Source organism: Mustela nigripes, chromosome 16 (genome assembly GCF_022355385.1).
Source record: "Mustela nigripes isolate SB6536 chromosome 16, MUSNIG.SB6536, whole genome shotgun sequence".
NCBI lineage: Eukaryota > Metazoa > Chordata > Mammalia > Carnivora > Mustelidae > Mustela > Mustela nigripes.
The window spans coordinates 14760958-14788027 of record NC_081572.1 but is presented as its reverse complement, the minus strand read 5'-3'; the positions used below and the strand labels follow the sequence as shown (position 1 = coordinate 14788027).

Sequence of the window (27070 nt, the reverse complement as noted above, 5' to 3'; positions counted from 1 at the left end):
TCTTGTACACCTCCTATGTACTCCTGCCCATGTTCCCAGGGCCAGGGCCATGTTGAGCTTGCCACTTAGGAGCTCTGCATGTTGCACTGGGATTCAGCTGGAGGGCAAGCACGGCAAGGGCGGATTAAGGGTTGTTTAACCGTGAAAGAAACAGTCAGCAAAAGCCCACCTGAGGCCTCTAACAACTGCTCCCCTTCTCCTCACCCTCCACCTAAAAGACCCGGCCCGGCAAGGTATGGACTGCCCTACGATAGCGGGAAAGGGTCCGATAGGGGCTGAGGCCACTGGCCAGTGGGACAGGAGCAGAAAGAAGCTCGGGAGAGGAGCCCCGACCCATTCCCTGATGCAGCACTTCTGCCCAGCTCCGCCCCCTAGGAGTCAGGGCCCCGCCCCTGCCCCGTCGGGTCGGGGAGAAGTTGCCCCCGCCCAGCGAACCCCGCCCCGCAGCCTCGCGGCTTCTTTCAGCACCGCCGCGCGGACAGCTCCGGGGCTGGAGCCCGGGGAGTGAGGCGCGGGAGCCGCGGGCCTGGGAGGGCGAAGCAGGGAGGGCAGCAGAGGGTAGGCGCAGGCGGGCAGGCGGGGCACGTAGCCCCGCGGCCCACTCCGGGGGCAGCGCCCACCCGGAACCGGACGCCGCTGAGCCCGAGGACAGGTGGAGACGCAGGGAGCCGGGCGGCTGGTGGCTCCGGGCGGAGGTTGCAGCCGAAAGATGCCTGTCCGCAGGGGCCACGTCGCGCCCCAGAACACGTACCTGGACACCATCATCCGCAAGTTCGAGGGCCAGAGTGAGTGTACGCGTTAAGGTGGGGGCGGATCTGAACTCCTGGTTCGGTGGCAGGAGTGGTGGGACTCCTTTACTTACTTCGAATGGAGCAGAGTGGGGGGATATTGACGCTGAATGCAAAATCTTTCGTTTTATTGTCCCCAAACATCTTCTGTTCCAGCAAGTCCCACTTAACTCAAATGCCACACTCTACTCTGGAGCAAGAGAGGCAGGCTGCAATGCCCCCTTCCCTGAGCTGATTTCTCGGTATCCCGGTCGCTGACCTTCCCTTCTGTCCAGCTTCCTCCTCCTGACACCAACCCCCTCCCTTCCTCCAGAGGTTTCCTTGATCCCTCCTTTTCACCTCCTGACCCTGGCCACTCTAATTTTTATAGGAGCTCTCACCAGGCCTGAGCCCCATCTGTTCACATCCTTGCTCCCTCTTCCTGACTCCTTACACTGCCTCCAGGAAGCCTTGGGCCTCTTTTCCACTTCACTGACCCTATTACTGCCCTGGTCTTCCCACTACCCCCAGGCCCAACTCCCCTTCCCCAGCACTTCTCTGGTCACCGTTCTGATCCCCCCCCCCTCCTTACCATCACTCTCATTACTTTCAAGAGTCCCATGGCCATCCCCCATGACTCTGGCCTCCGAGGTCTTCCCACCCTTACCAGACCTGACTTCTCTCCCTCATTCTGGTTACTGCTCTGCTCTCCCATCTAGACACCCCCTCCCTGCTGCCGAGAATCCCTATGATCTTTCTGCCCTCTGTTGCCCAGTCTTGGTCGCCATGGGCTTCCCACATCCCACCCCCAGGTCGGAAGTTCCTGATAGCCAATGCACAGATGGAGAACTGCGCCATCATTTACTGCAACGATGGCTTCTGTGAACTCTTTGGCTATTCCCGAGTGGAGGTGATGCAGCGACCCTGCACCTGCGACTTCCTCACAGGACCCAATACGCCGCGCAGTGCCATGTCCCGCCTAGCGCAGGCCCTGCTGGGGACGGAGGAGTGCAAGGTGGACATTCTCTACTACCGCAAGGATGGTGAGCTTCCCTTGGGCCACAGGTTCTGCAGGGCTGACTCGGCCCCTCTCTTGTCCAGCCACAGTGGCCATCGGGAGGGCACTGACCCAGGGACCAGAGGCCGCAACAAATCCTGCTCCTCTCTGCTCCTCAGTTTCCTTATCTGCACGGGGTGGGGTGGGGGGAGGAGCAATAGGCATTGGAATCAATGCCTTCTGAGGTCCTTTCCCAAAGCTGGGGACCAGGGTGACTCACCGACTGATCCTCACTCCAGGCAGAGCCCCCGGCTCCACCATCCCTCCCCCACATCCCCAGTCTCCTGGCTGCCCACTCTGTCACTGTCAGCCCCAGCTGTCAGGCAGCTGGAAAGAAAATGAACCTTTCCTCATCTCCGTCTGCTCTGGAGATTAGGGAAGGAGTCACCCCCTCAATGCCTCTGTAGGCAAGCAAGGCTTGGGGGCTGCTTGCTGGGAAACAGGAGTGGACCTGGCTCACCCAGCCCCAGATCGTCGGGGAGATAGAGTCTGGAGTTTGCCCCTACCCAGAGGCTCATCCAGTTTGGGATGTTACTGCCAGCCCACGTTTATTGCAAGCAGGACAAAAGCATGGGGTAGGAGCTGAGGATAGAGCTCCGTGGCCCTTTAAGACTCTCCCCCTAGGACCTCAGAGTCTCAGACAGTGGGTGGGAAGAAGGGGAGAGATGAGTGGGAACTAGGATCCTAAAAGTCCCTTTGAAATCACTTAATGGCCCCCCACCCTGGTTCTGCATCAGAATTACCTGGGACGCGTTTTCCAAAACACACCTTCCCTAGAGAGAGGCTGACTCAGAGGTGTGAGTTGAAACCAAAGCAGGTGCATTTGGAGAAATCTCCCCGGTGGTTCTGATGTTCTGTCAAGTTAAGGAACCACTGGCTTAGATAAATCCCTTCATTTCATGGATGAAGAAACCAAGGCCCGAGACAACGGAGGGACTTGCCCAATATCCTACTGCTGGGGTCCAACTTGGGGCAGAACCCAAGTCTCCGGATTTTTGCCTTGATCTATTTGTTCTGAGTAATCCCAAGAGGGGAGAAAGGCCCCCCCAGCTGCCTCTGCTAAGAAGCCGGACTTCTGGAGAAGGCAGGCACGAGGGCCCTCTGAGTATAAAGACCAGGTTCCTTTGGATTGGGGCCAAGAGGTACTGAGAACCGGGGCCCTAGGGGCCTGGGGTGTGTACGGAGCATGAATGTAAGTGGACATAAGCATGTATGTGTGTGCATGTTTGTGTTCAAGGGCTTCTAGGATGCTTCATGGCTGGGTCCTGGATGTCCCCCTGACTGTCTCCTGCTGTTGCCAACTAAGCAGATGCAGGGGTAGTGATTAGGGGAGTAGGAAGAATCTGGTTTAGTTTGGCAGCCCTTGCAGGGTTAATGAAGTCAGAAAATTTTTAAAAGCTGTGACCTCACCTCCTCACATCATTGCAGGGAGGAGGTGACAGTCAGGGGAGTGAGAAGGGTCCCCTTGAGATAGGATGGGACAGCAGGAAATGGGGGTGATAACAGGTCCTTAACCCCAGAGCTCTAGCTGGGCCCTAGAGGAGTATGGGCTGGTCTCAGACTCCTAGGGATGTCAGATCAGCTTTCTTAGGGTCTCTCCTCAGCACCCTGTATGTACCCGGGCAGGGGGAAGAGATCAAGACCAGGCTTTGGCCCTCTCAGATCAGGATTCAGATCTTCACAACCCTGCTGGTCCCTTCCAGATCCCAGGACTTAGTCTTGGGGGTGTGCCCTGGGTGAAAATGGAAAATTACCACATATCTGGTGCCTGCACACCCCTGCCTATGCCACTAAGCACTTCTCTGCCCTGTTACCCAAGACTTAGACCACTTGGACGTACCTGAGATTGGCCCCAAATCCAGAAACAAGAGCTTCTTGGCCTGTTTTACCCTAAGGAAAGGATGTGGTACTCAGATAACTTATATTCACCTTATTGTCCACTCTGACTACATGATTCTTCTTTTATAATGTTCCCATATACCTTTAGTCCTACTGACAGGGCTCCTAATGGTGATTTCTTCCCTCTTCCAGTCAATACCTCCTCTCTTCCCCTCCCCCTGACTCTAGGGAGGTGGAAAAGGGTCCTGAATAGAACTCTAGCTGGTTTATTTATAATCCTCTTTTCCTCTAAAAGGGTAATCCACTGACAGTTCTCCAAGTCAAAATGAAAGTGTTCATTTATCTCCACATTATACAGCTGCACAAAGTTGGATTCAAAGAAGCCACAGCACTTGGCAAAAATTGCCCCATGAGATAGGGCTCAGAGACCCCTAAAAACCTGGCTCTTCCGCCACCTGCCTTTACCGAGGAAAGTAAGAATCTAACAGATAAGGAGGGATGGGGACAGTCAGGACAGACTAAAACTAATGAGAGTTTGGAGGGAGGAATAGAGATGCTCAGATTTCTCCCACCTTTATACAGGCCCCTGCTGGACCCTTGGCAGAGGAGCCTAGACCTGCCTGCGCTGGTCGGGCCCTCTTCTCTAATGACCCCAAACCAGAGAGTCTCCTCATCTCCAAGTCACACTAGAGGATACCTGGGCTCCTCCAGACCTCAGCTCTGGATGAGGAGGACAGGGTAAGGGCCAAGGTCAGAGGCCCCAGTGTTTTCCACATACTCACCCGTGAATGCCCGAAGCTCCAAGCAGGAGGCCACTCTCCCCTGTTGCGCTCTCAGTGGCAGCTTTCTACAGCACCAGCTTCTCCCTGAAGGTTCCCTGCAAACCTGGATGGACATAAAGAGGTGGGGGTGATAGACAGGGAGGCTGTGTGGAGGAGGGGCAAGGGCCAGGGGGCGAGGGGTGGGGACAATGGGAAACTGAAAGAAGGTGCACATCCAGGGGGCAGAGCAGAGCAGAGAGAAGGGCTGCGTCCCAGGGGGCAGACAAGTCTGCTGCCCTTGGTCAGAGGTGAGGTGGGCCCTGGCAGGAGTGCCTGGAAGGGGTAAAAGGTAGCTCCCCCTCCAGCAGTGGGGCAAGAGCACAGGGACACCGCCTCTCCTGGGCACAGCCTGGGGTGACACACTCCCCTGCTTCTGGTCACCCAGACACAGTCACTTGTGAGCAAGGGTAGCCTAGGGCTGTGGAAAAAGAACGCTCCAAACTCATCTAAATCCTCACAGACTCCTCTCTCTGCCCACCCTAGAGGCAGCAAGAATGAAGGTTGGGCACGGGATGCACGACTTCCTCCAGCCCTCACTATTATGATGGGTCTTTGGTTCACTCCCATCCTCAGTTTTCTCGGAAGAGCATCAGTGGGCAGGTCCTACCCCTTGAAGACTGGGCCTTGACAGTGCCCAACAGCATAGAGAGCCTGGAGACTCTGCCCCTCTGTCCAGCTTTGCCCTCTCCCTGCCCTATCCCAGGCCAGATCTCTGGAGTGACAGAGAGGAGTGCCAGTGAGGTGACAGTCTGGCCTTGGCGGGGGGGAAGTGTCAGACCACTGGCCAGCAAGGCTTCCTGGGTAGGTCCCGGTGTCCCAGGCTAAGAGTTTGGGCTGTGGTTCGGGAGGCTGAGCCCATAGCCCTCTGAGCCCCGGAGCGGTCACAGAGGCAGGTGGGTGGCCTCTCCTCAGTGTGGATGTCTCCCCCGGGGCCCAGGGCAGCAGCTGGCAGATGGCTGCCTGGTGCCTGGGAGTCGGGGAATCTGATCCAGGAGATCCCTGCTCCCAGGGAAGAAGGTGGGAGGGAGGATGCAGGCCGCTTAGCTGCACCCCAGCGCTGACGGTGTGAGGAGGCAGTTTGGGGGAAGGGAGATCCTAATGGACCCCAAAGTAGCAATGCTCCTGTCAACCGGCCTCCTGTGTACCTACAGTTACACGTTCTTTCATTCACTCAACCAACACACAACACCCAGGACAGGTACTGACCCCTCAAACATGAGACAGACCCAAATCTGCCCTCAAGCATATTTCCTTGAGGCCCTGGCTCTTAGCATCCTGCCCTTTGGGCCTGATACCCACCAACAGTTTCAGCTGAGGGACATGGGACCACTGGGTATCATGGAAAGGGGGTTTATAGAGCATCTACCCACCAACTCAGCCCATAGTCTGGGCTCTGGGAGTATGTGGCTGTCTTAGCTCTGATTGCCCCCCACACACACACACACATAGGGGAGACCCTGAAGCCAAGAAAGAAGAACAGAGGGCCAACAGCTAGGTCTAAGCTGCCTAAGAGGATGTGAGAGGGTCAGAAGGGGAGGGGCCTGTCCCCAAACTGCCATCTCTCTCCTTCTCCAGACCCCAGGCCACTGCCCTGCCTGCCCTCCAGTCCCAGTACGTCTGCCTTGGGACCCCTGGGGCGGCAGCCTGGTCTTTACTCCAGTGTCTTCATCCTGGACCTGTCCCTTCTCCCCAAGCTGTTATGTGCTGAGAACTCAGCGAGACCAGCCCCCCCCCACCTCCCCTTCCAGCCCTCGCCAGTCCGTTTCTCAGAACCCCAGGCTCTGCAGAATGGAGCGGGGAGGGCTATGTCTGCCCCTCCCCTGAGGCACCACCATGGATCTTGAGGCCTAAAGTGCCCACTGTCTCCAGGTACAGTACTTAGTGTGTTTTCCGAGTTCCTTCCAGCATCGAGGGAGCGGGGCATCTTTGCCGGGTAAGAATATGGCAGCTGAACCCAGGGCTAGCCAGAGCTACATGGGGGTAGAACGCCCGACATCCCCTCACCACTTAATCCACCCCATCTGCTCAGCTTTAATTACAGCAGAAGCAAACCTCAAGGTTAAGCCCTGAGCAGAGGGCTGAGTGTGGACTTGGGCCCGATGCTACATTATCTCCTAATGAGCAGCTAAGCTGCTCTCCCCACCTCTGCCCTGTGGGTGGGGCACCTGCTGGGCAGCATCACCAACCCTCTACCCAATAGTCCCATGGCTGCCCTTCACTTGACCTCCATCCAGCCCCCTCCCTGGCTTCCCCTGGCCATATTACTGCAGGAGAGGATCCCTTCTGTGACCCCTCCCAATGGTGTCTGCAGCCTCCAGCTTCCGCTGCCTGGTGGACGTGGTACCCGTGAAGAATGAGGATGGGGCCGTCATCATGTTCATCCTCAACTTCGAGGACCTGGCCCAGCTCCTGGCCAAAAGCGAACGTCGCAGCCTGTCCCAGTGCCTGCTGTCCCAGAGCTTCCTGGGCTCCGGTGAGGTGGGGGTATGGGGTGGTGGGAGGGATGCGTGGGGGTACCAGATGGGACAGCTGGTCCCCAGGGCCTGGCTGCTCTGACCCTGGGCCTGCTTTCAGAGAGCTCTCATGGCAGGCCGGGGGCACAGGGGCCTGGCACAGGCAGGGTCAAGTACAGAACCATTGGCCAGATCCCACAGTTCACGCTCAACTTTGTGGAGTTCAACCTCGAGAAGCACCGCTCAGGCTCGACCACGGAGATTGAGATCATCGCACCGCACAAGGTGGTGGAGCGAACCCAGAACGTCACTGAGAAGGTCACCCAGGTGCGGGCTGCAGGGCAGGGTGGCGGGGCTGTGCTGGGCCTCGTGGGTCCCTTCTCAGGCCTGGGGCTGGGGGTGGTGGAGGCAGTCAGCTTGTCCAGCCCCCTGGGGTGTGGTCTGAGCCCCAGGCCCCCTGTCCTGCCGTAGTCTGATTCTTTAGTCCTGAAGGCCTACCTAGAGCCCACCATCCTGATGGAAGTGGCGGGGGAGGTCGGTATCAGCAGAGCCTGGGAATAGTGCCACGCCCTAGCTCTGGAGGAACCTGGGAGGGGGGATCACCCAGGCCACCATGGGGGCCTGTTCAAGTCTCTGCCAGTCACAGAAAAGGAGAAGCAGAGAGAAGTGTCAGGGCCGTCCTAGGAAGAGAAGAGGAGGAAGGATGGAGGCCTGTCCCTGTCCCTGTCCCTGTCCCAACAGGATCCTGTCCACGCCCAGATCCTGGCCTGTCCACGCCCCAGCCCGCAACAGGATCCTCCCCCAGCCAGGCAGAGGGGAGTTGGCCCTGGCATCTTAAGTTCTCTTTGAGCATCTTCCTGGGGATTCATGCCCTGAAGCAGGCCCAGAGTCAGAGGAGCCAGGGCCAGGGGACCAGCTGTCCCATCTGGAATGCCTCCCTCCCCTTAAGCCCCTCCTTGGCCAGCCCCAGGCAAACCTTCCTGGGTTTTCTGTCTCAGCTGACCCCTGTGTGCCCTCGCAAAGGGCCTGATGTCCCAGTCCCCACCACCATTCTAGAGGGAAATGCAAGAACCCTGTCTGAGGTTCAGATGACCGGAGTCCTGCCCCTGACATGTTGTATGACCTTGGACAAGTAACCTTACCCCTTTCTGGGCCCCAGAGCTCTCCTGTAGAGAGAGTTGGACTCCAAGGTCTCTAAGGATCCTTTCGACCTTGAGTAACGGAGACGCCAAAGGGGCCTAGGCCAGGGCTGAGGGAGGAAGTACAGATCGTGGGGGTGGGGGCCTCGGGGGCCTCCACTCAGCTTTCTCTGAGGCTTTGCCTTCATGGGGGATGGGTCCGTTCTTTTTCCTCCCTGGCTCCTTTCACTTGTGACCGAACAGGTGGGGTGGAAACTCTCTGTCACCCAGCCCCTCCCCAAAGGCGAAGGAAGGAGGACCCCAGGCTGCAGGGCTGGGGCCTCAGAGGTCAGGCAGGGTGGCCCTAGGGACCTGACCATGGGAGTCCTGCCAAGGCCACTCACCCCAGGCCCTCAGGTTGGCACAGCGGTGATGGGGGGTGTTAGACTGGAAATTTGCCCATGAAGGACTGACAGGCCGGACTGGGGCCCATGGTCCCTGCTCCACCAGCCCCCCTGCTCCTATCCTGCCCTCCAACCCCAGCGCCCCAGCCTGCCTTGGCTTTCCCAGCCCACCCCGAAAGGGCCCTAAGGTAGGAGAGGCGCCTGACAGACCTCAGGGGAGGGAGCTGGCAGGGGCCCCGAGTAGGGAAGTTCCCCCACCTCAACCAAGGCTCAGAGGGCTGGGTCTTCACACCTGAGCTCCTACCTCCAAAGGACCTAAGCCCTTTGATGGATCCTCCTTATGTGACCTCATCTGTTAACGGATCTGATTTGCAAAGGTTAGAATGTAACACTGCAGATTTTCTCAAACCAGGACCATCCGCCAGGGCCTATCCAGTGGTGGTGGTGGGGTCAGCGGGCCAGTCCTCAGGCTCCATCAGGAATGATCGTAGAGCGGCACGTGCCACTGGGATACACGATCATGTCTGGAGTTGGTTGTGCTTTGTTATCCACTCTGTGGACGGAGGAACTGAGGCTCATAGAGCTCATAAAATTCACCCCAAGACAGACATATAGCAATGTCAGAACTGGGATCAGCCTGGAAGGTCTGGCTGGCTTCAAAACACATGCCCTTCCTGATGCCCCAGCTGTCTCTAGTGTTGGGTAGCTGGCAAGAGCCTGGGCATGCCGGGCTGGGCCTGGTGACCCTGGTGACCCTGGAGACTATTGGCCATAGTCTCCGAGGCAGGGTGGGAGGGGCAGAACAGAGGGGGCTCAGCTGAAAGTAATGAGCAAAGCCCCCTTTGCACGCATGCAAAATAGTCGGGGCTCCTTGGTGCCCAGGACCTGTCAAGGGCTCAGAGTAGCTACATCACCCCAAGTTTGACTCTTCCCATGGAAGGCTCTGTGAGTTGGCCCCAGGGAGGCCCCTCATTGGTCTAGGCTCCCCAGGACCTTCAGGACTGAAGAGGTTCTTCTGGGAGTGATTTGGTCCCATCAGGAATCCTGACCTCTGGGAACCTCCCAAACCCACCAGAGAGGATCGAACCCCCAGCTACACCCTTCGATCTAAGTTCTCTGGAACATGCCCACGGATGACTCCGAGCCTGGTTCTCCTCCGACCACCCCCCCGCCCCGCCCCAGTGCTCTCTCCACCCCAGGCTGGTCTGTTTGTGAGGGAGCTAGTGAACTTCCAGCCCAGGGTTCCCTGTGCAACAGAGCTGTGTCCTTCCTCATGTAACCCCTCTCCTCTGTACTTCCTCCCAATACACCTGTCGCCTTGTGAATTTGCCTCACACTTGCTCTCCCCATCTTTGCTTCATCCCCTCTACCGGCCACAGCCCTCATCACCCACCCTCTCCCACCGCCCCCTCCTCCGAGAAGCCTTCCTCCCTCCCAGCCCTGTCTCCCTAGCAACGGACGCCCTATGTGTCCTCACCCCCAGGTTCTGTCCCTGGGCGCCGACGTGCTGCCGGAGTACAAGCTGCAGGCTCCACGCATCCACCGGGGGACCCTGCTGCACTACAGCCCCTTCAAGGCCGTGTGGGACTGGCTCATCCTGCTGCTGGTCATCTACACGGCCATCTTCACACCCTACTCAGCCGCCTTCCTGCTCAGCGACCAGGACGAGTCGCAACGCGTGGACTGTGGCTACACCTGTAGTCCGCTCACCGTGGTGGACCTCATCGTAGACATCATGTTTGTTGTGGACATTGTCATCAACTTCCGCACCACTTATGTCAACACCAACGACGAGGTGGTCAGCCACCCTCGCCGCATTGCCATCCACTACTTCAAGGGCTGGTTCCTCATTGACATGGTGGCCGCCATCCCCTTCGACCTGCTCATCTTCCGCACTGGCTCTGATGAGGTGAGCAAACCCCGTTCAGGCCAGCGGCTGTGGCCACTCCCTGTGCCCCAGCCCTGGGGCTTCCCAGCCCCACGGTCCTGGGTGCAGGGAGCTCTTGGTGTTGAGTACCTTTGCCAAAGCAGGTGGGGATAGAGAGGGGGCCTCAAACATGTGTCATCTCCCAGCCCCTGTGCTGGCTTCTAAAGCACGCTTACCCTGGAGTTGGAAAGGGAATCCACAGGCTGCTTCCGCAAGGCAGCCTGAACCCCCGGTCACCCCCAGACCCGCTACTATGCCCACTCACTTCCTACAGCTGACATGAAGGCATTTGCAGGCTCTTCTCATAGCTTCTAGACCCACCATATCCTTCTGCCCCCATCCTTGGGATCAGCTTTCCATTCTGATCAGCTCTGCTTTCTGTGTACGAGCCACCCCCACCACAGCCCGTCCAGCAGGGGGCTGGTGGGGAGGGAAGTCCATCATCATTCCCTGCTCCCGTGCCCACCCACTTCTAGCCAATCTCTTCCCCTCCTATCCACCCCAGCCGCCCCTGCCAGAACACGGAGCGGCCGTCTTACCCACCTCTGCCCCAGCGCTGCACCTGCCAGCCTCACTCCTCCACACAGAAACCGGGACCAGTTTCAAATCATTTATCTGACCCTGTAGAACCTTCATTGGTTTCTCAGTGGCTTGAAGTAAAAGCCAAGCTCTTTTTGGACCTTGAGGTCCACAGGAGCAGCCCCCAGTCACCCATCCTCCAGGCTCATTTCTCACCATTCCACCATCTACCCTGCACTCCAGGTGGCAACACCACACTTGGTTTCCCATGCGGGCTGTGCCGTTTCACACCTCCATGCCTTGCTTGCCTCATTCTACTCCCTGTGCCTAGAATGCCTTTCCCTCTCCCTCTGTCTGCCTGCAGACTCAGCCTCAACTCTCAAGATTCAGCTCACGAGTGAAGCCTCCCCTGTCCTGTATTGATCACCCTTTTCTCTGCACTCCCCTGGACTTCTGTCCTCACAACCATAACAATGTTTTGAGATTTAGGCTGAGATCTCCTTAAGATCCTCTGCTGTGCTGTGCTTTGCTGCCACCGGCCAAGAGCCCAATGTTTGTTGAATGACTGTGTGACCACATGCACAAGCAATCAAAGGTGATCCTAAGTGCAGCCTTTCCAGGGCTGACCCTCGGTTCCATGGCCCCCTCCCTGCCCCTCCAGACCACAACCCTGATCGGGCTGCTGAAAACGGCGAGGCTGCTGCGGCTGGTGCGCGTGGCACGGAAGCTGGACCGCTACTCCGAGTACGGGGCAGCTGTTCTTTTCCTGCTCATGTGCACTTTTGCGCTCATTGCACACTGGCTAGCCTGCATCTGGTACGCCATCGGCAATGTGGAGCGGCCCTACCTGGAGCCCAAGATTGGCTGGCTGGACAGCCTGGGCGCGCAGCTCGGCAAACGCTACAATGGCAGTGACCCAGCCTCCGGCCCCTCGGTGCAGGACAAGTATGTCACCGCCCTCTACTTCACCTTCAGCAGTCTCACCAGTGTGGGCTTCGGCAACGTCTCCCCCAACACCAACTCTGAGAAGGTCTTCTCTATCTGCGTCATGCTCATCGGCTGTGAGTGCCACCCCATGCCCTGGCCTTACCTGTGCCATTCAGGTTTTAGTTGGGTAACGAGACAGAACACAGTAAAGCTGTGGGGGATGGGCAAATACGAAGCATGCAGCACAAGGAAATTTTGCACTTGTTCACCTACTACACACAGAATTTAACACACGTACAACATTTTGTTCTGTGCCAGGCAACAGGACCAGCTATATTACTTGTAGGGCCCAGTACAAGATGAAAAGGTGGGCACTATTTATTTAAAAAGTCTTAAGGGGGACGCCTGGGTGGCTCAGTTGGTTAAGCGGCTGCCTTCGGCTCAGGTCATGATCCCAGCGTCCTGGGATCGAGTCCCACATCGGGCTCCTTGCTTGGCAGGGAGCCTGCTTCTCCCTCTGCCTCTAGCCTGCCACTCTGTCTGCCTGTGCTTGCGCTCTGTATCTCTCTCTCTAACAAATAAATAAAAATCTTTAAAAAAAATAAATAAAATAAAAATAAAAAGTCTTAAGGATTTCCAGAATGGTGACAGCAGAGCCAGCAACCAGACTCTTCTTAGCACAGCTCGCACACCCATGAAGCTGGCCCCTCAGGCATTTTTGTAAGTGCTTGTCAAAGGTGCATGCCCTGTGGGGGCTGTATTACAAGCCCAGTTTACAGACCAAGGAGACTGAGGGTCCTAACTATCCCTTGCCAGGGATACACAGAGACCCAGTTTTATCCCAGGGGCCAGTTCCTCTGGCTATGTGTGCTCCGGGCCCTGCACTGCGCTGCCTGCTCCCCAAGACACCTTGTCTAGCAACACAAGAGTCAGATGGAATTTTACACGTAGAAGAAGTTGTCATGTTCAGAGTATTTAGAGATGTGAAAGCCCGGAGAAACAAAAACAAGAAAAAAAAAAATGGGTGAAAACAGAGACCAAGAGTTTTCCCTTTATTATACTTTTTTTTTTTTTTAAACAACTTGAAGGAGGAAAACAAATCTGTACTAAAAAAATCATTGCCCTAGTTCTCAGGAGTCTGGCCTCTGGGTCCAGGAAGGTGCCAAGAGACACAGCACAGAGAGAGGAGGGAGGCGGGCAGGAAGCCCAGGGGCTTTTGTCCCTCTGTGTGCCCTGGCACCGTTCTGGGCACTCTGACTTGGCTCTGGACGGAGGGGCCCCTGATTAGAGGGTTCCTAGGGAGAAGGAGGTCTGGAGCAGGCCTTGGGGTGCTATGGCCTGGTGGGGCTGCGAAGGAGCTCACTCCCCACGCCCTTGCTTCTTCACCCCAGCCCTCATGTACGCCAGCATCTTTGGAAACGTGTCAGCCATCATCCAGCGCCTGTACTCGGGCACTGCGCGCTACCACACGCAGATGTTACGCGTCAAGGAGTTCATCCGCTTCCACCAGATCCCAAACCCGCTGCGGCAGCGCCTGGAAGAGTACTTCCAGCATGCCTGGTCCTACACCAACGGCATTGACATGAACGCGGTGAGCCCCGCGGCCTGACCTCGGGTGGGACAGGTGATCCAGCTCATGTCCCAGCTCTGGCTGAATGTCCCCGGGGGAGGCCGAGGTCTTGTTGCACAGGGCACCCCCAGCTCCCTACCCGCTTCCACTCTACCGCCCTCCCCCACCCCCGCTCCGGTTCCGCTAGCCCCAGGCCCAGCCGCATCCTGCTGGATGGGGCCGCCCCCCTCACAGGTGCTGAAGGGCTTCCCCGAGTGCCTACAGGCCGACATCTGCCTGCACCTGCACCGTGCGCTGCTGCAGCACTGCCCTGCCTTCCGTGGAGCCAGCAAGGGCTGCTTGCGAGCGCTGGCGGTCAAGTTCAAGACGACTCACGCACCGCCGGGGGACACGCTGGTGCACCTGGGCGACGTGCTCTCCACGCTCTACTTCATCTCTCGTGGCTCCATTGAGATCTTGCGCGACGACGTGGTGGTGGCCATCCTCGGTGGGTCGGGCAGGGAGGGCAAGACCGGTATGGGTGGGTGGGGTGCAAATAGAGATGTCCTGCCTGGACTACTCCATTCCTAACGAGGATGGCACATTTCACTGGCCTGCCATGTGCGCATGCTTGGTGCTCAGTGGAGAGCTTTTTTTTTTTTTTTTTTTTCCTTTAAATACCTTGCTCACTGAACCCTTAAAACAAATCTCTACCATGGGTTCCATTTTCCTGATAGGGAAGTAGAGGCTCAGAGAGGTCATGCTGACAGGTAGCCAGACCCGGATTCCAGGGCTATGTGTCTGACTCCAAAGTCCAAGAAGGCGCCTACCTTCTTCCACTCTTGGGGAGCTCAATGTGAGAGGGCGAAGCTTTGTCTTGGTTGGAGGGAGGACCCCAGTCTCATTCACTGCTGCTATACGGACAGCTGGACACTTTGGAAGAAGGATATGAGCACTGGACAGGGGACAGAGTTGGGGGCACACAAGGCCCTGCTCCTTACCAACCATGTGACCTCGTGCAAGTCACTTCACCTCTCTGAGACGATTCTCATCTTCCTTGCCTTCTCCTTGACTTCAGCCCACCCCAAGATTCTGATCAGGATGCCAGCCTCTCCTTCCTTTGGTCTCCATGGCTGGGCTCTCCTCCAGCCCCACTGAACAGGCCGCCTCCAGTTCCTTTGCTCAGTCCTCTCCCTTTGGTCGCTCCCCAGCTGGTGTTCACCAAGTGTGGGCTCTGCTTTCTTTTCCTCACTCAGAACCCTCACCTGAGCTACTGCCTTGCTCCCACGTTCTCAGCCGTCCTGGCCGCAATATCTCCTTAGGCCAGAATATTCCATTCCTTCCCGGGTATGGCCACCCTATATTCCATAGGCAGACCAAACAATGTGTCTGTGTCTAAAATCATCATCTTTCCTCAAATCTGCTCCTTCAGAATCCCCATCACTGTGAACCATCCATTGCTGGGGCCAGAGATCTGGAAATCAACCAAGGGAGCACGCTTCTCCTTTCCTGTCTCATTCCCACCATCCAGGCAGCCACAGACTCCCGTCTGTTACCCTCCTTAATACCTCTCTATCCCACACCTGTCTCCTTGTCCCTGCCTGGCTCCAGCCCTCATCACGTCCTTCCTGGGCACATGTCAAGCGCTCCTTTCCTGTGTCCCTACATCTGGTCTACCCCCATGCTCCATTTTCCACCTTCTGCCAGTGACCTGAAATTCACATCTGCATATTCCTCTTCTGTTCAAAATCTTTCCATGGTTCCCCATGACCCAAGACATATGTAAACCCCTGATCACAGCATGCACAGCCCTCTCTGATCTGGCCTCCCTAACTCCTGCCACCCTCCCCCCAACACTTCATGCTGCTGCCAGACTTCCCTACCCTGCAGTATCTGTTACACCTCCCTGCCTTTGCACGTGCTGCCACTCCACTTGGAGCATTTTTCTGGCAGATCCTGGTCATCCTTCAAGGCTGAGCTCAAGCCGCGGGCTCTGCTATGAGACCTTCCCTCACTCCTAGCCTACCTTAGAAGTGCCATCCACGTGGGAAGGATAATAATTCTATTGAATAATTAAGAAGCTAGTCCAATGTAAGTTTCAGTTAGAGACTTGAAATCCTCTCATTTTGCCTTGAGTGGAAATGTACATTAGATCATAATCTTTCATCTACTGGATAACCATCATTTTATGATGTTGCTCAGTTTTCGAGCTTATGAATTTCATATGTGAGTCCATTCCCTCTCTGGACCTTAGTCCTCTCCTCTTGAGTGATCTTTGATCCTGTTCTCTTGGGCTTGGCTTCCATCCATCATTGTCCATGTAAGCCATTAGGGCTCCAGGTCGTACTGCCAGGCTGAGGGGCTGGACTTCCCTGTGGGGAGTGGATGTCAAGCAATCATGGTCCCTGGCACCCCAGCCCTGGGCTCTCTGTCTGCCCTCACTGGGCAGATGGTTTTCCTACTCCTATTGCCTTTCTCCTGCGGGCCCAGCCCTCATTGTTACAACCCAGCTCCCACATCACATCTTCGGTAAGCCCTTCATCCCGGCCTCCACCAACCCTGGTCGATTGAGCCCCTCCCCTTCCTTGGCCCCTGAGCTTTTTGTTCTCCCCATCCTAAGACTCTACACATGACGTGTAAACTAGTTGGTGGCTTAGGTGCCTGTCTTGTGGGACTTTGGGGGCTCTTTGGGGAGGGGTGTAGGATCTGATTCACATTTACATCCTGTGGCCAGCACAGGGGGCCTGGCACCAGGAGGAACCCTACCCTCACCACATGCCTCAAGTGTCATCAGCCTACATCCACCCTGGGACATCCGTCGCCCCCGGTGCCTGGCACCAACCTGTCTGGTGCTTCTTGCTACTTGAGGCAGGTTCTCAAGCATCACATCTGTTCCTCTGGAGCTATAGTTAAACCCATTTTAAAGAGGAGAATGGTGGGGTCCAGAGAGGGGAAGTGACTTCCCCAGGCTTCCTCTGCCAGGGCCATGCTGGTTACCTGGGCCCACAACAGGGAGTGGGAATACAAAGAGATAGAAGCCTCAGACCTCGCTGTGGAGGCAGTGGGGGCTCCTCGCCCTGGTTCCCTGCATTCACAGCACCACCAGACTGAGGGGCAAGGGAGAGGTTGAACAGGGAACCTTTAGTGTCCTTTCCTGACCACTTTTCCCTGGAGTGGAGGGGTGGATAGGGGCAGTGCCAGAGAACAAAGAAAATAGAAGGGGGAGGATTTTGATGTGGGTGGTCCCGAGGGGCCTGCAGACTAGTGTTGGGGGAGACCTACATGCCGGGATGGTATATATCCTCTTCAGAGTTCAGAGAACAAAGAAAAAGGCAGGTTTCACGTCCAACCCCTCCCCACCCCCAGCCTGGCAGGATCCCTGGAGGGGGGAGAGTTCATGATCAAGGGGCCCTCAGGGAGGCTTTCCAAGGAGAGCTTGGAGCCAGACCCTGGAAAGACCCCTGTCCCTCTGGCTGGCAGGAAAGAACGACATCTTTGGGGAACCCATTAGCCTTCACGCCCGGCCAGGCAAGTCCAGTGCAGATGTGCGGGCCCTGACCTACTGTGACCTGCACAAGATCCAGCGGACAGACCTGCTGGAGGTGCTGGACATGTACCCTGCGTTTGCAGACAGCTTCTGGAGTAAGCTGGAAGTCACCTTCAACCTGCGGGACGTGAGTCTGGCCTGGGTGGGCCAGGGTGGGGAGTGGCCCTCAGCCAGCTGGTAACGGGCCATGGAGGCTGCTGAGCCCTTGGCCTGCCTGGCCTCAGGGGACCCATCTGACCACCTCCCTTCCTTTCCACCCCATCCTGCGTCCTTCACCATAATTTCTTCTACGTCTACTGTGGCCAACATAATGCCAAATGTGATGAGAGCTACTAGTTATTGAGCACCAACCCAGCTTCATTTACACGATCTCATTTAGTCTTCTCGTTGCACAGGGTGTAATTTCCCCCACTTTCTAGATGAAGAGACTGAGGGTCAGAGAGGATGAGTACATCAGCTAAAGCCATACCGCATTCAGTAAGCCATACAGTCAAAGGCAGAGCCAAAGAGTGGACTCAAGTTTGTGCAAATCTACAGCTGAGGTTTTTCCCACCTCACAGCACCAGGCTGGAAGGGGGCATCTGTCATCCAGGGGCTCACAGTGCCAGGTCCCAGGGGTGTAGATGAGTGATAGAGCAGACTCTCCTCTCAAGCTTATTACTCAGTGGAAGAGATTATAACAACTCAATGAAAATAAAAAGCCTCGTAGTTAAATAACCAAGGAAGTCATGAGGATGTATGGGGAGACCAAATTTCTACGGAGCTCAGGGTTACCAAGGAGTGCCCAGAAGGGACTGTATGGAGAAGGGGTGTCTGGAATCAGTTAGTGTGAAGGAGGGGGCAGGCATGCCTGACAGAGAAAACAGTGGCTGAGGTCCTGGCACTGAACCTGCCACCCCCCAGCCTCAGGAGGATGGGTTCTGCTGGCTCAAGCTCCATGCCCACCTTCTAGAAGATGGTGCTGAGGCAGGTTTTCTTGCTACGGACAGCTATTCCAACCCTGTCTGTTCTGCTCTTCTACCCCCAGCCAGTATCTCTTCTTCCCATGTGATCTGTCTAGGAGATGTTTTATAAGGAATCTGCCTTGGGGCCCCTAACCTCTAGGAGCCATCAGATGGCCCAAGTGCTCAGTGGCTGGACCCTAGGGCAAGAGGGATGTGGTCCTGTGGCCTGGGGCATCTGTAGCCCCTCAGTATCCCCAAGTTACATGGTGCCAAGAGGGTGGTTGCCCAGCTGTACAGGAGAGAACCTTCAGGAAGCTTTCTGGAGCATCAGGGGAAGCCTGGCCTCCTGTTACTACTTTCTCACCTAGCTGTCTCAAAGGCCACAGGAGGGGGGTTGCAAGGGAAAAAAAAGCTGTCCCAGCTTTGGTACCTGTCACTTGATGCTCTTGTTCCCCACAAGGCAGGCGGGGGTTTCCAGTCATCACCCCAGCCAGCTCCAGGCAGCCAGGACCACCAAGCCTTCTTCCTTGGTGACAACCAGTCAGGTAAGCAAAGCCAGCCTCCACTAGTGTTGGCCCCAGCATCGCCTAAAGCTCCTGCCCAGCCTCCTACCCCTTTCAGATCCTTCCCCATCTTCCTCAGCCTGGGACGGAGGGCAGCTCCCTCTCTGAGGCTCAAGAATAGACACGCTGTCTCCTTCCTGCCCCTGTGTGCTCAGAACTCGAGCAAGGGCTGTTTCACATCAAGGCACAAGGGGAGTGGCTGGGCTGCAGCTCCCTGGACAGTGAGGCCAGGGCTGGACTGTCCCCACGCAGCCAGCAACCCCCCCAGCCAAGCTGAGGCCCTAGCCCCCTTTTCGGGGTTAGAGTTTTCTGGGCTCTAGAAGCCAGACCTCTATGGGGGCAGGATCTTGTACTCCAGGGCACCCAGGTAAAGAGAGCCACTTCTCCCAACCTGTGTTACCATGGCAGGTGGGGAAAGGGGATGGGCTCGGCTTCAGTTCATGCCTGTGGAACCAGCCACACCGAAGCTCAGGCTTCCCTTTCCCTCCTGCAGCCGCAGCCCCTTCCCTGAGCATCTCAGATGCATCTGGCCTCTGGCCTGAGTTGCTGCAGCAAGTGCCCCCAAAGCCAAGGCACAGCCCCCCCAACCCTCAGGGAGACCCAGACTGCTGGCCTCGGGAGCTAGGTTCCAGGCTAGAACAGCTCCAGGCCCAGATGAACAGGTGAGTGTCCTGTGGGCCAGGAATGGGGGTGGCTGCAGAGAGCAGGCCCAGCAGTGGGCTAGGCACGGGTGCCCCCTCTTGGTGGCTCAGGGACATCACTGTGTACTCTGTGGGTTTTAGAATGGCTAGCCCCATTTAGCTGCAAGTCTCCCCTTCCCTAGGTCACTAAGCCCACTTCCTTGGGCGGCTTGTCCTAGCGAACCCCCAAACACATCAAGGAAGACTTTCTGGAAGAGGGGCATAACCTCATGCAGAAAAAAATTCCATAGGCCCTTGGAAAGAGTGTGTGGCCTGTGGATGGCAGGGCTGTGGTGGTAGAGGGAGTGCTTGGGGCAGTAGAGTCTTGGGCTCCTAACCTGGCTCTGCAACTGACCGGCAAGAATGTGGACAAGTTACTTAACTATTCTGAGCCTCTGTTTGCCCTTTCATGAAATGAGGACAACCAGAACACCCATACCAAAGCTCCCTTAAGAGGGCTAAATGAGGTGTGCATAATGCCTGGTCACTGTTGTTATTGAAGTCAGGGATGGACTGTAGCGGGGAAGTAGCGTCAGGTAGGTCCCAGACTGCCATTGCATGCAGCAGGAATGGCATGTCAGCTGCAAAATTGAGAGCTGCCTCAGGACCTGAACTGCTCTCCCTTACCCTGATGCTGACTCTGACCCTGACCTTGACTGTGGGGTTCTGTCTGGCAGGCTGGAGTCCCGCATGTCCTCAGACCTCAGCCGTATCCTACAGCTCCTTCAGCATCCCCCGCCCCAGGGTCACGCTGGCTGCATTCTGGGAGCCCCTATGTCCGATGACCTGGCCTTGTTTCCTGCAGCCTCAGCCACTCAGAGTCCAGGAACTAGGCTGCCCCCGGGCGGTCTGACCCCTGAACAGGTGAGCAGATGAAGGGATCCCCAAGGGCTTTCCTGGAGGCAGCTGCATGTCTGCCCCACCCGGAACTTAGTCTCAATGTGGCATCAAGCCCAGAGCCTTTGCAGTCAGAGAGCAGCTGTGGCTTCTGTTTTCCTCCTTTACGTCATGACAAGCAGCCTGGACAGGTGGTGGCAAAGCCCAGATTGTAACCATAGATCCCACAGCTGGGGCAAGGGCAACAGGACACAGCTCCTGCCAGTTCCCATCCCTGACGGTGGTGGCCTCCCCCTTTCTTGCCCCCTACCCCCAGGTCCCAAGCTGTGGCGACTTGAACAAGTATAGGCTGACGCGAAGGAACTCCTCCTCCAGGGGGCCTCCCCTGGCTCCCCTGGCTGCAACAGACAAAATTCTCACCGTTTCCTCAGAACAGGAGCAGCCTGAGGGGCTCCTGTCGCCCTTGGCCTCACCTCTTCATCCCCTGGAGGTACAGGGACTCATCTGTGGTCCCCGTTTTCCCTCCCTCCCTGAACACCTCAGCTCCATCCCCAAGCAGCTGGAGTTCCAGAGACATGGCTCAGATCCTGGATTGGCAGGAAGTTGGAGCCCCTGAACCGCAAGATAAGATACCATGAGGGGATTGAAAGTGGGTGAGAGTGAAGGATTTGGGGGAGGCAGACAGCTGCCCAATGGACCTCTGAAAACCATTCTCCTACCGTAGCTACCAACTGCCAACCCAAGTGACCCACAATGGCGAATGGTAAAGAGGCTCGGGAATTTCCCAGACTCCTCTAGGGCTTTGTTTAAAGGGTGTTTGAGGCTCAGGTGTAGAAGTAGCTTACAGGATGGAGGAGTCACTGAAGAAAGAAGTTTTTGATCCATGTGAGAACCTTGCTTTTGGCTGGTTACTGCCACCTGTGGCTCAGAATGATCCACCACCACTTCATGGCTCAGCACCCAAGGTTAGTGAGAGCTCCTGCCAAGAGCCTTTGAACCGGCTGAGGACGAAAGTGTCCTCTGTAGTGGACAAATCAGGGCACAGAGCTCCAGCCCCCAGCTTTTCCACCCCTCATGGTTCTGTGATGACCTTTGGGACTCTACCAGGCAGTGGAATGTCTCACGGCTAATAAAGTCAGCACATTTCATGTTGGGCTGGGTGTGTTACTTACCTGAGAGTTATCAGGTCCTTGATTGTGCTGTGACTCCTCCAACAGCTGTGGTCTTTTTCGAGTCCCTCCCACAAGGATTTGTGTGTTGGGGACCTGAAGGTGCTCTGCTGGACCCAGGAACCCACAGGAGCATGGGGCTTTTAGCTAAGCTAGGGTAAAGGGAAACAGAGAGGGTCTGGCTTGGCCAACACATCTGTAGTGCTCACCTTGTGCCAGGCCCCCTGCTGACAGTTCTGTAGATACTGGTTCCCTAAGCCTCACTACAATCTAATGGGGTCAGTATTATTGGCCCCGTTTAAGAGATGAGGGATCAGAAGCAGTGAGAGGCTACAAAATTTACGCAAGCGTGAAGGGGACCTCTGGGATGCTAGTACCTTCCTGCTTCCTGATCCAGGAGCTGTGATATAAGTGTATTTCAGATGGTGAAAATATGTGTACTTCTATGTGTAAATTATACTTCAATTTAAAAAAAAAGGAATAAAGGGGCGCCTGGGTGGCTCAGTGGGTTAAAGCCTCTGCCTTCAGCTCAGGTCATGATCCCAGGGTCCTGTGATCGAGCCCTGAGTCGGGCTCTCTGCTCAGCAGGGAGCCTGCTTCCCTTTCTCTCTCTCTCTCTCCGCCTGCCTCTCTGTCTACTTGTGATCTCTGCCTGTCAAATAAATAAATAAAATCTTAAAAAAAAAAAAAAAGGAATCTTGGGACATGTGGGTAGCTCAGTTGGTTAAGAATCTGTCTTCAGCTCAGGTCATGATCTTGGGGTCCTGGGATCGAGACCCGTGTCAGGCTCTCTGCTCAGCGCAGAGTCTGCTTCTCCCTCTCCCTCTGCCTCTCCTGCTGCCCCTTCCTCTGCTTGTGCTCTCTCTCTCTCTCAAATAAATAGATAAAATCTTAAAAAAAAAAAAAAAAGGAATCTTCCCTAACATTACAGGAAAAGGATGACATGATTTCAATCCAGGTCTGGGCAGAGAACATTGCAGTTAATCACTCCAGTGAAATGGAATTTTGTCCAAAAAGTACCTGGTTGCTAGCCCTCAGTCCTTTTTCAGAACTCCTTGAAAAAATTTTGAAAATGAATCTCTCCTACCACATACACATTTTTAATTTAACATTCATTTGAAGTATTTCACTGATGAGCTTAAATAATTGCAAGCATGTAACTTCCAGTGTATTGTGAATATTGATACTTTATAAATTGCCTCATTTACATCAATCCATTTAGACCCAAGTAGCATAGTGATTTCAAAACCAACAGAATTCTTTTTTTTTTTTTTTTTAAGTAGCATCCATGCCCAATGTGGGGCTTCAATTCATAACCCTAAGATCAAGAGTCACATGTCTGCCAACTGTGACAGCCAGGAACCCCTAACATAATTTATTTTCTTTTTTTAAACTTATTTTATTTAAATTCGGTTAGTTAACATATAGTGTAACATTAGGTTCAGATATAGAGTTCATTGATTCATCAGTTGCATATAACACCTGGTGTCTATTACATCACGTGCCCTCCTTAATGCCCATTACCGGATTACCCCACCCCCCACTCTTCTCCCTTGCAGTAACCTTCAGTTTGTTTCCTTTAGTTAAGAGTCTCTTATGGTTTGTCTCCCTCTCTGATTTCATCTTATTTTATTTTCCCCTCCTTTCCCCTATGATCTTCTGTTATGTTTCTTAAATTCCACATATGAGTGAAACCGTATAATTATCTTTCTCTGATTGACTTATTTTGCTTACCATAATACCCTCCAGTTACATCCATGTCATTGTAAATGGTAAGATATCATCCTTTTTCATCTCTGATTAATACTACATTGTGTGTATGTATGTGTATGTGTATATATATATATATATATATATATATATATATCACATCTTTTCTATAGCATTCATTTTAAAAAAACAAAAATAGGGGCACCTGGGTGACTCAGTTAGTTAGTGACTGCCTTTGGCTCAGGTCATGGTCTCAGGGTCCTGGGATCTAGCCCTATGTTGGGCTACCTGCTCAGCAGGTAATCTGTTTCTCCCTCTCCCTCTGCCCTTTCCCCCACTCACCCTCTCTTTCTTTCAAATAAATGAAGTCTTTTTAAAAATAAAAAATAAAAACACGAGAATAAGTTCTTCTTTAACATCATTCTTTTGTCTCTTTTCATAATTCCATTCTATTCCCACCACAGTTTATGCTACATGTAATTTATTTCCAGATTTAAGATCTAGTATTGATAACCTGATCATAACTGTTTGCAACAAATATATATATATATATATATATATATATATATATATATATATATACATTTAAAAAAAAGATTTTATTTATTTATTTGACAGATCACAAGTAGGCAGGCAGGGGGTGGGGAGCAGGCTCCCTGTAAGCAGAGAGCCTGATGCAGGGCTCCATCCCAGGACCCTGAGATCATGACCTGAGCTGAAGGCAGAGGCTTAATCCACTGAGCCACGCAGGTGCCCCTATATATATAAATGTTAAAATTAAATTTTTGTTACCTTACCAAGCTTTAAGGATTATACTTATTAGTACAGAGTTGTTCAAAACAACAGAAATCTATTTCAAATTTTTAAAAAATTATTTTTTAAAGTTTTTAAAAATTTTTATTTAAGTAATCTCTACACCCAAGGTGGGGCTTGAACTCAATGACCCCAACATCAAGAGATGGATGCTCTACCAACTGAGCCAGCCAGGAGCCCCAAATATATTTCAGAATTTTTTTTTATAGAAATTACAATTTTATTGCAAATGCATGTATAAAGGAGGGTATTTTCCGCTCATAGCTCACGTGCAGATGAATATCACTTTTTTTTTATCAGTGGCAAGGTTCAGCAACTTTTATATCTATTTTTCTTTATTTTTTAGAAAACTTGTTAAAATAAGTAAGCAGATAGAACACTAAGGGGTTTGTTATACCCAGCAGTGACTTAACTCTTTTTGAGTTGCTCAAAGATCCACTATCTTTAAAACGATAATGATATCATCTAGCAATCCCATACGATTCTCCTTTAATTGTGCTGAAAGCAAAGCATAAGAAATCATTCAAATTATCAAGAGGTATTACCTAGATTCAGACCCTTCTCCATTTCAAACTGACGACACAGATAGGTTTAGGACTTGATTAGCTTTTGCCTTGGCCTCGTGAGCGCTGGAGGGGAAAGGATGGAATGAATGGGAACCGACAAAAATTTAGGGCCAAGCAAGTAGGGTCGCCCGCCGATTTAACTGAAAACCAATCCTGAAATTCCGAGCATTTCTAGAAATGCTGGAAGTGCGGGAAGTCCTGACTACAGGTGGGTCGGTCTGCAAAGGCGCGTCCATCGCCAGCCCTTGGGGGTTACTGGGAGACCAGCTCCCGGGTGTGCAGGGCTGTGAGCACCCGGAGGAAATTAAGGTGATTCCCACTTGGCTAGGGTCAGGCTGCCAAGCCGCAGGCCCCTGGGTAAGGCAGAATGTAAATTTCTACTGGAAAGCGTGGAGAAGCCTCTCAGAATGGCAGCTGCAGAGAAGTCAGAGCAGGTCACGTAGGCGCTTTCACTGTCAGAGACTTGGCCTAGAACTTAGAGGCCTGACGTGCTGCAGCTAGCTAACTAGCCTCTAGGCCACCCACGCCCCCATTCACCCGCACTGCGCCGTTATCTCTCTGACTGACATCTATGCCAGCCAATCACCTTTGCGGCTGAGAGAGCGCCTGCCCCCCCTGAAGTTGGGCCGGGCAAGTCATTGGAATGACAAACATTTACGCCAATAGCGAAGGGCTTCAGAAGCTATGGGCGTACTAGCCAATGAGAAGAAGGAACCTTTCAAAACGACATGTCAGGCAGCCAACGGCCGGCGCCGCTACGGGGGGTCGCGTGGCTTCCGTTTCAAGAGGGCGGGGCGGGGCTTCAAACGGAAGGTGGCTGTTGTCCGAGCCGAAGCAGGTTTGAAACTGGGGGTCGGGCCCGGCAGTCGTTGTCTGTCGCCGCGGCCCCGCTTCCGGGCTAGGCCGTTCCTGCCCGCCCCCGCCCCGCCTCCCTTCGGACCCCTCAGTCTCAGGCCCCGGCTCCCCGCCTGACTCACGCCCGGCCTGCAGCAGCTCGCTGTCGTCCCGGCCCGCACTGCGGCCCCGCCGCCACCACCATGTCCCTGCACGGCAAACGGAAGGAGATCTACAAGTATGAAGCGCCTTGGACGGTCTACGCCATGAACTGGAGCGTGCGGCCCGACAAGCGCTTTCGCCTGGCTCTGGGCAGCTTCGTGGAAGAATACAACAACAAGGTGGGCCGGGCAGGGGCTCGGAACCCAGCTGGCGGCGAGCGGGCCCCGGGAGCATCCTTTCCCGGCCGGAGCCCAGACCCCAGCACCCTGCTGCGGACTTGTCTTAGCGCTCCCGGAGCGGTTCCTCTGTGTCTGGCCCTGTGCAGAAGCTTTTGCACTCGTTGTCTCATTTAATCTTGGCAGCACTTCTGTGTAGTCAGGAGCGTAATTACCCCCATTTTACTTGTGGGGGAACTGAGGCTCCCTGTGTGACTTGCCCGGGTCAGACAGCTATTTAGTGGGGGGAGATGGCTCTCAAACTTGGCTTTTCACCCCAAAGCTACGCAGTTTATCACGCCAGTCGTCTCCCTTCCCGCCGCATTGCTTCAGCTGGGGGGCGGCCTGGGGAAGAGAGAGGGATGGCTATGAAGATGCTGGTGCCTCGGTGGTCATACACTTGTGGCTACACTAGGTTTCTGTTAGGGTTGTTGACTGTGCAGGCCTCCCCGCCTCCTCCCACCCCCGGGTACCCTTCATGGATCCCCCAGCCTGTCTGCCGGGAGTGTCACTGCTGTTGCTGCCTCACATCTGTCCTCTTAAAAGTGATCTCTTTTTGGAAATGTTGGTCTGTGACCGTGATCCTGCCACTGTTTCCTGAATAGAGAAGGATGACGCTTTCCTTATGTCTTCTTGGCTTCTTTCATGGTGCTACAGAAGTGTAACCTTCAGTAGTAAGTTCTTCTGGACATTGACAATTTGAGGATCTTTCATAGAAGCACAGGCAGTAGGAAGCTTATAAGCTGACCTTGCAACATGAATTTACTTTTGAAAGTTGTTAAATATGTCAGTGGGAAGAATTTTCTTTTCTTTTATCCCTTAATCTCTTGCACTTACTGTACTAAGCACTGTGAGAATGATCAGAGCAACCTAGAGCCTTGGCTAGTGGTGTTTAAAGCCTTATACTCCTGCTTGACACCACGAACACCATGACCTAAGAAGAATGAAACTTTGGGGCCAGTGATAGGCATGGTGTGGGGGGAGGGGGTGGGGGCGTCGTGGGAGTGGCCCGGCAGGAGCTGGGTGGAGTTTGGTTCTGTTTAGTCCGCTGAATAACAGGTTAATCTTATTTCTGACTCACAGTTTCTTGTAGGAAAAGAGTTCTTTTTTACACCTAAAGGTCCTGTCAAAAAACATTTGTACATTGTGAGTTTGTTTACAGTGTTCCAGAAGCATTAGAGTCTAGGACTCAACTTTTCTGGAACCTCCCCGCCTTTTTTAAGATTTTATTTATTTATTTGAGAGAGAGTGAGAGAGAACCTATGTGCACGAGGTGGGGTGGAGGAGGGAGAGAGACAACCAGACTCCCTGCTCACCAGGGAGCTGGACACTGGCCTCCATCCCAGGACCCAGGGCTCATGACCTGAGCTGAGGGCAGAAGCTTAACTGACTGAGCCCCCACAGGCGCCCCTCTGAAATTCCCTTTGAGAAGTTGATGGAAGCGACGGACTCTGATTGCCCAGATATAACACACACAGTTTACACACAAATCCCAGGGACTACTTGATGATATTGAAGTCCACCCATTGTCCACAAAAAGAGTCCTGAGAGAGACATAGTTTTATTTTCTGTAATGGCTTCCTCTTCCGTACCTCTCTAGGTAGTCTTCAGAATGGAATGGAATTCAAGGTCCTGATGTGGAAACTGTG

The 27070-nt window shown here is 54.2% G+C and overlaps 2 protein-coding genes across 3 annotated transcripts in view; both read left to right on the top strand.

Annotated features, from left to right (window-relative positions):
- Positions 1–709: 709 nt before the first annotated feature.
- Positions 710–20568, top strand: KCNH6 (potassium voltage-gated channel subfamily H member 6). The gene is made up of 13 exons (XM_059380194.1): positions 710–785; positions 1580–1810; positions 6796–6957; positions 7059–7264; positions 9943–10368; positions 11567–11966; positions 13224–13423; positions 13637–13889; positions 16862–17055; positions 18333–18417; positions 18929–19097; positions 19793–19979; positions 20269–20568. The coding sequence occupies exons 1-13, from the start codon at positions 710–712 to the stop codon at positions 20566–20568; spliced, it is 2889 nt and encodes a 962-aa protein (XP_059236177.1).
- Positions 20569–25006: 4438 nt separating this feature from the next.
- Positions 25007–27070, top strand: part of DCAF7 (DDB1 and CUL4 associated factor 7) — a 31988-nt gene continuing 29924 nt past the window's right edge. For both annotated transcript variants that reach the window (XR_009400530.1, XM_059381012.1), the window contains exon 1: positions 25007–25385. Coding sequence is in view for 1 of the 2 variants with exons in the window: in XM_059381012.1 (XP_059236995.1) it covers positions 25248–25385 (138 nt within the window). In the remaining variant the exon portion in view is untranslated. The remainder of the gene's footprint in view (positions 25386–27070) is intronic.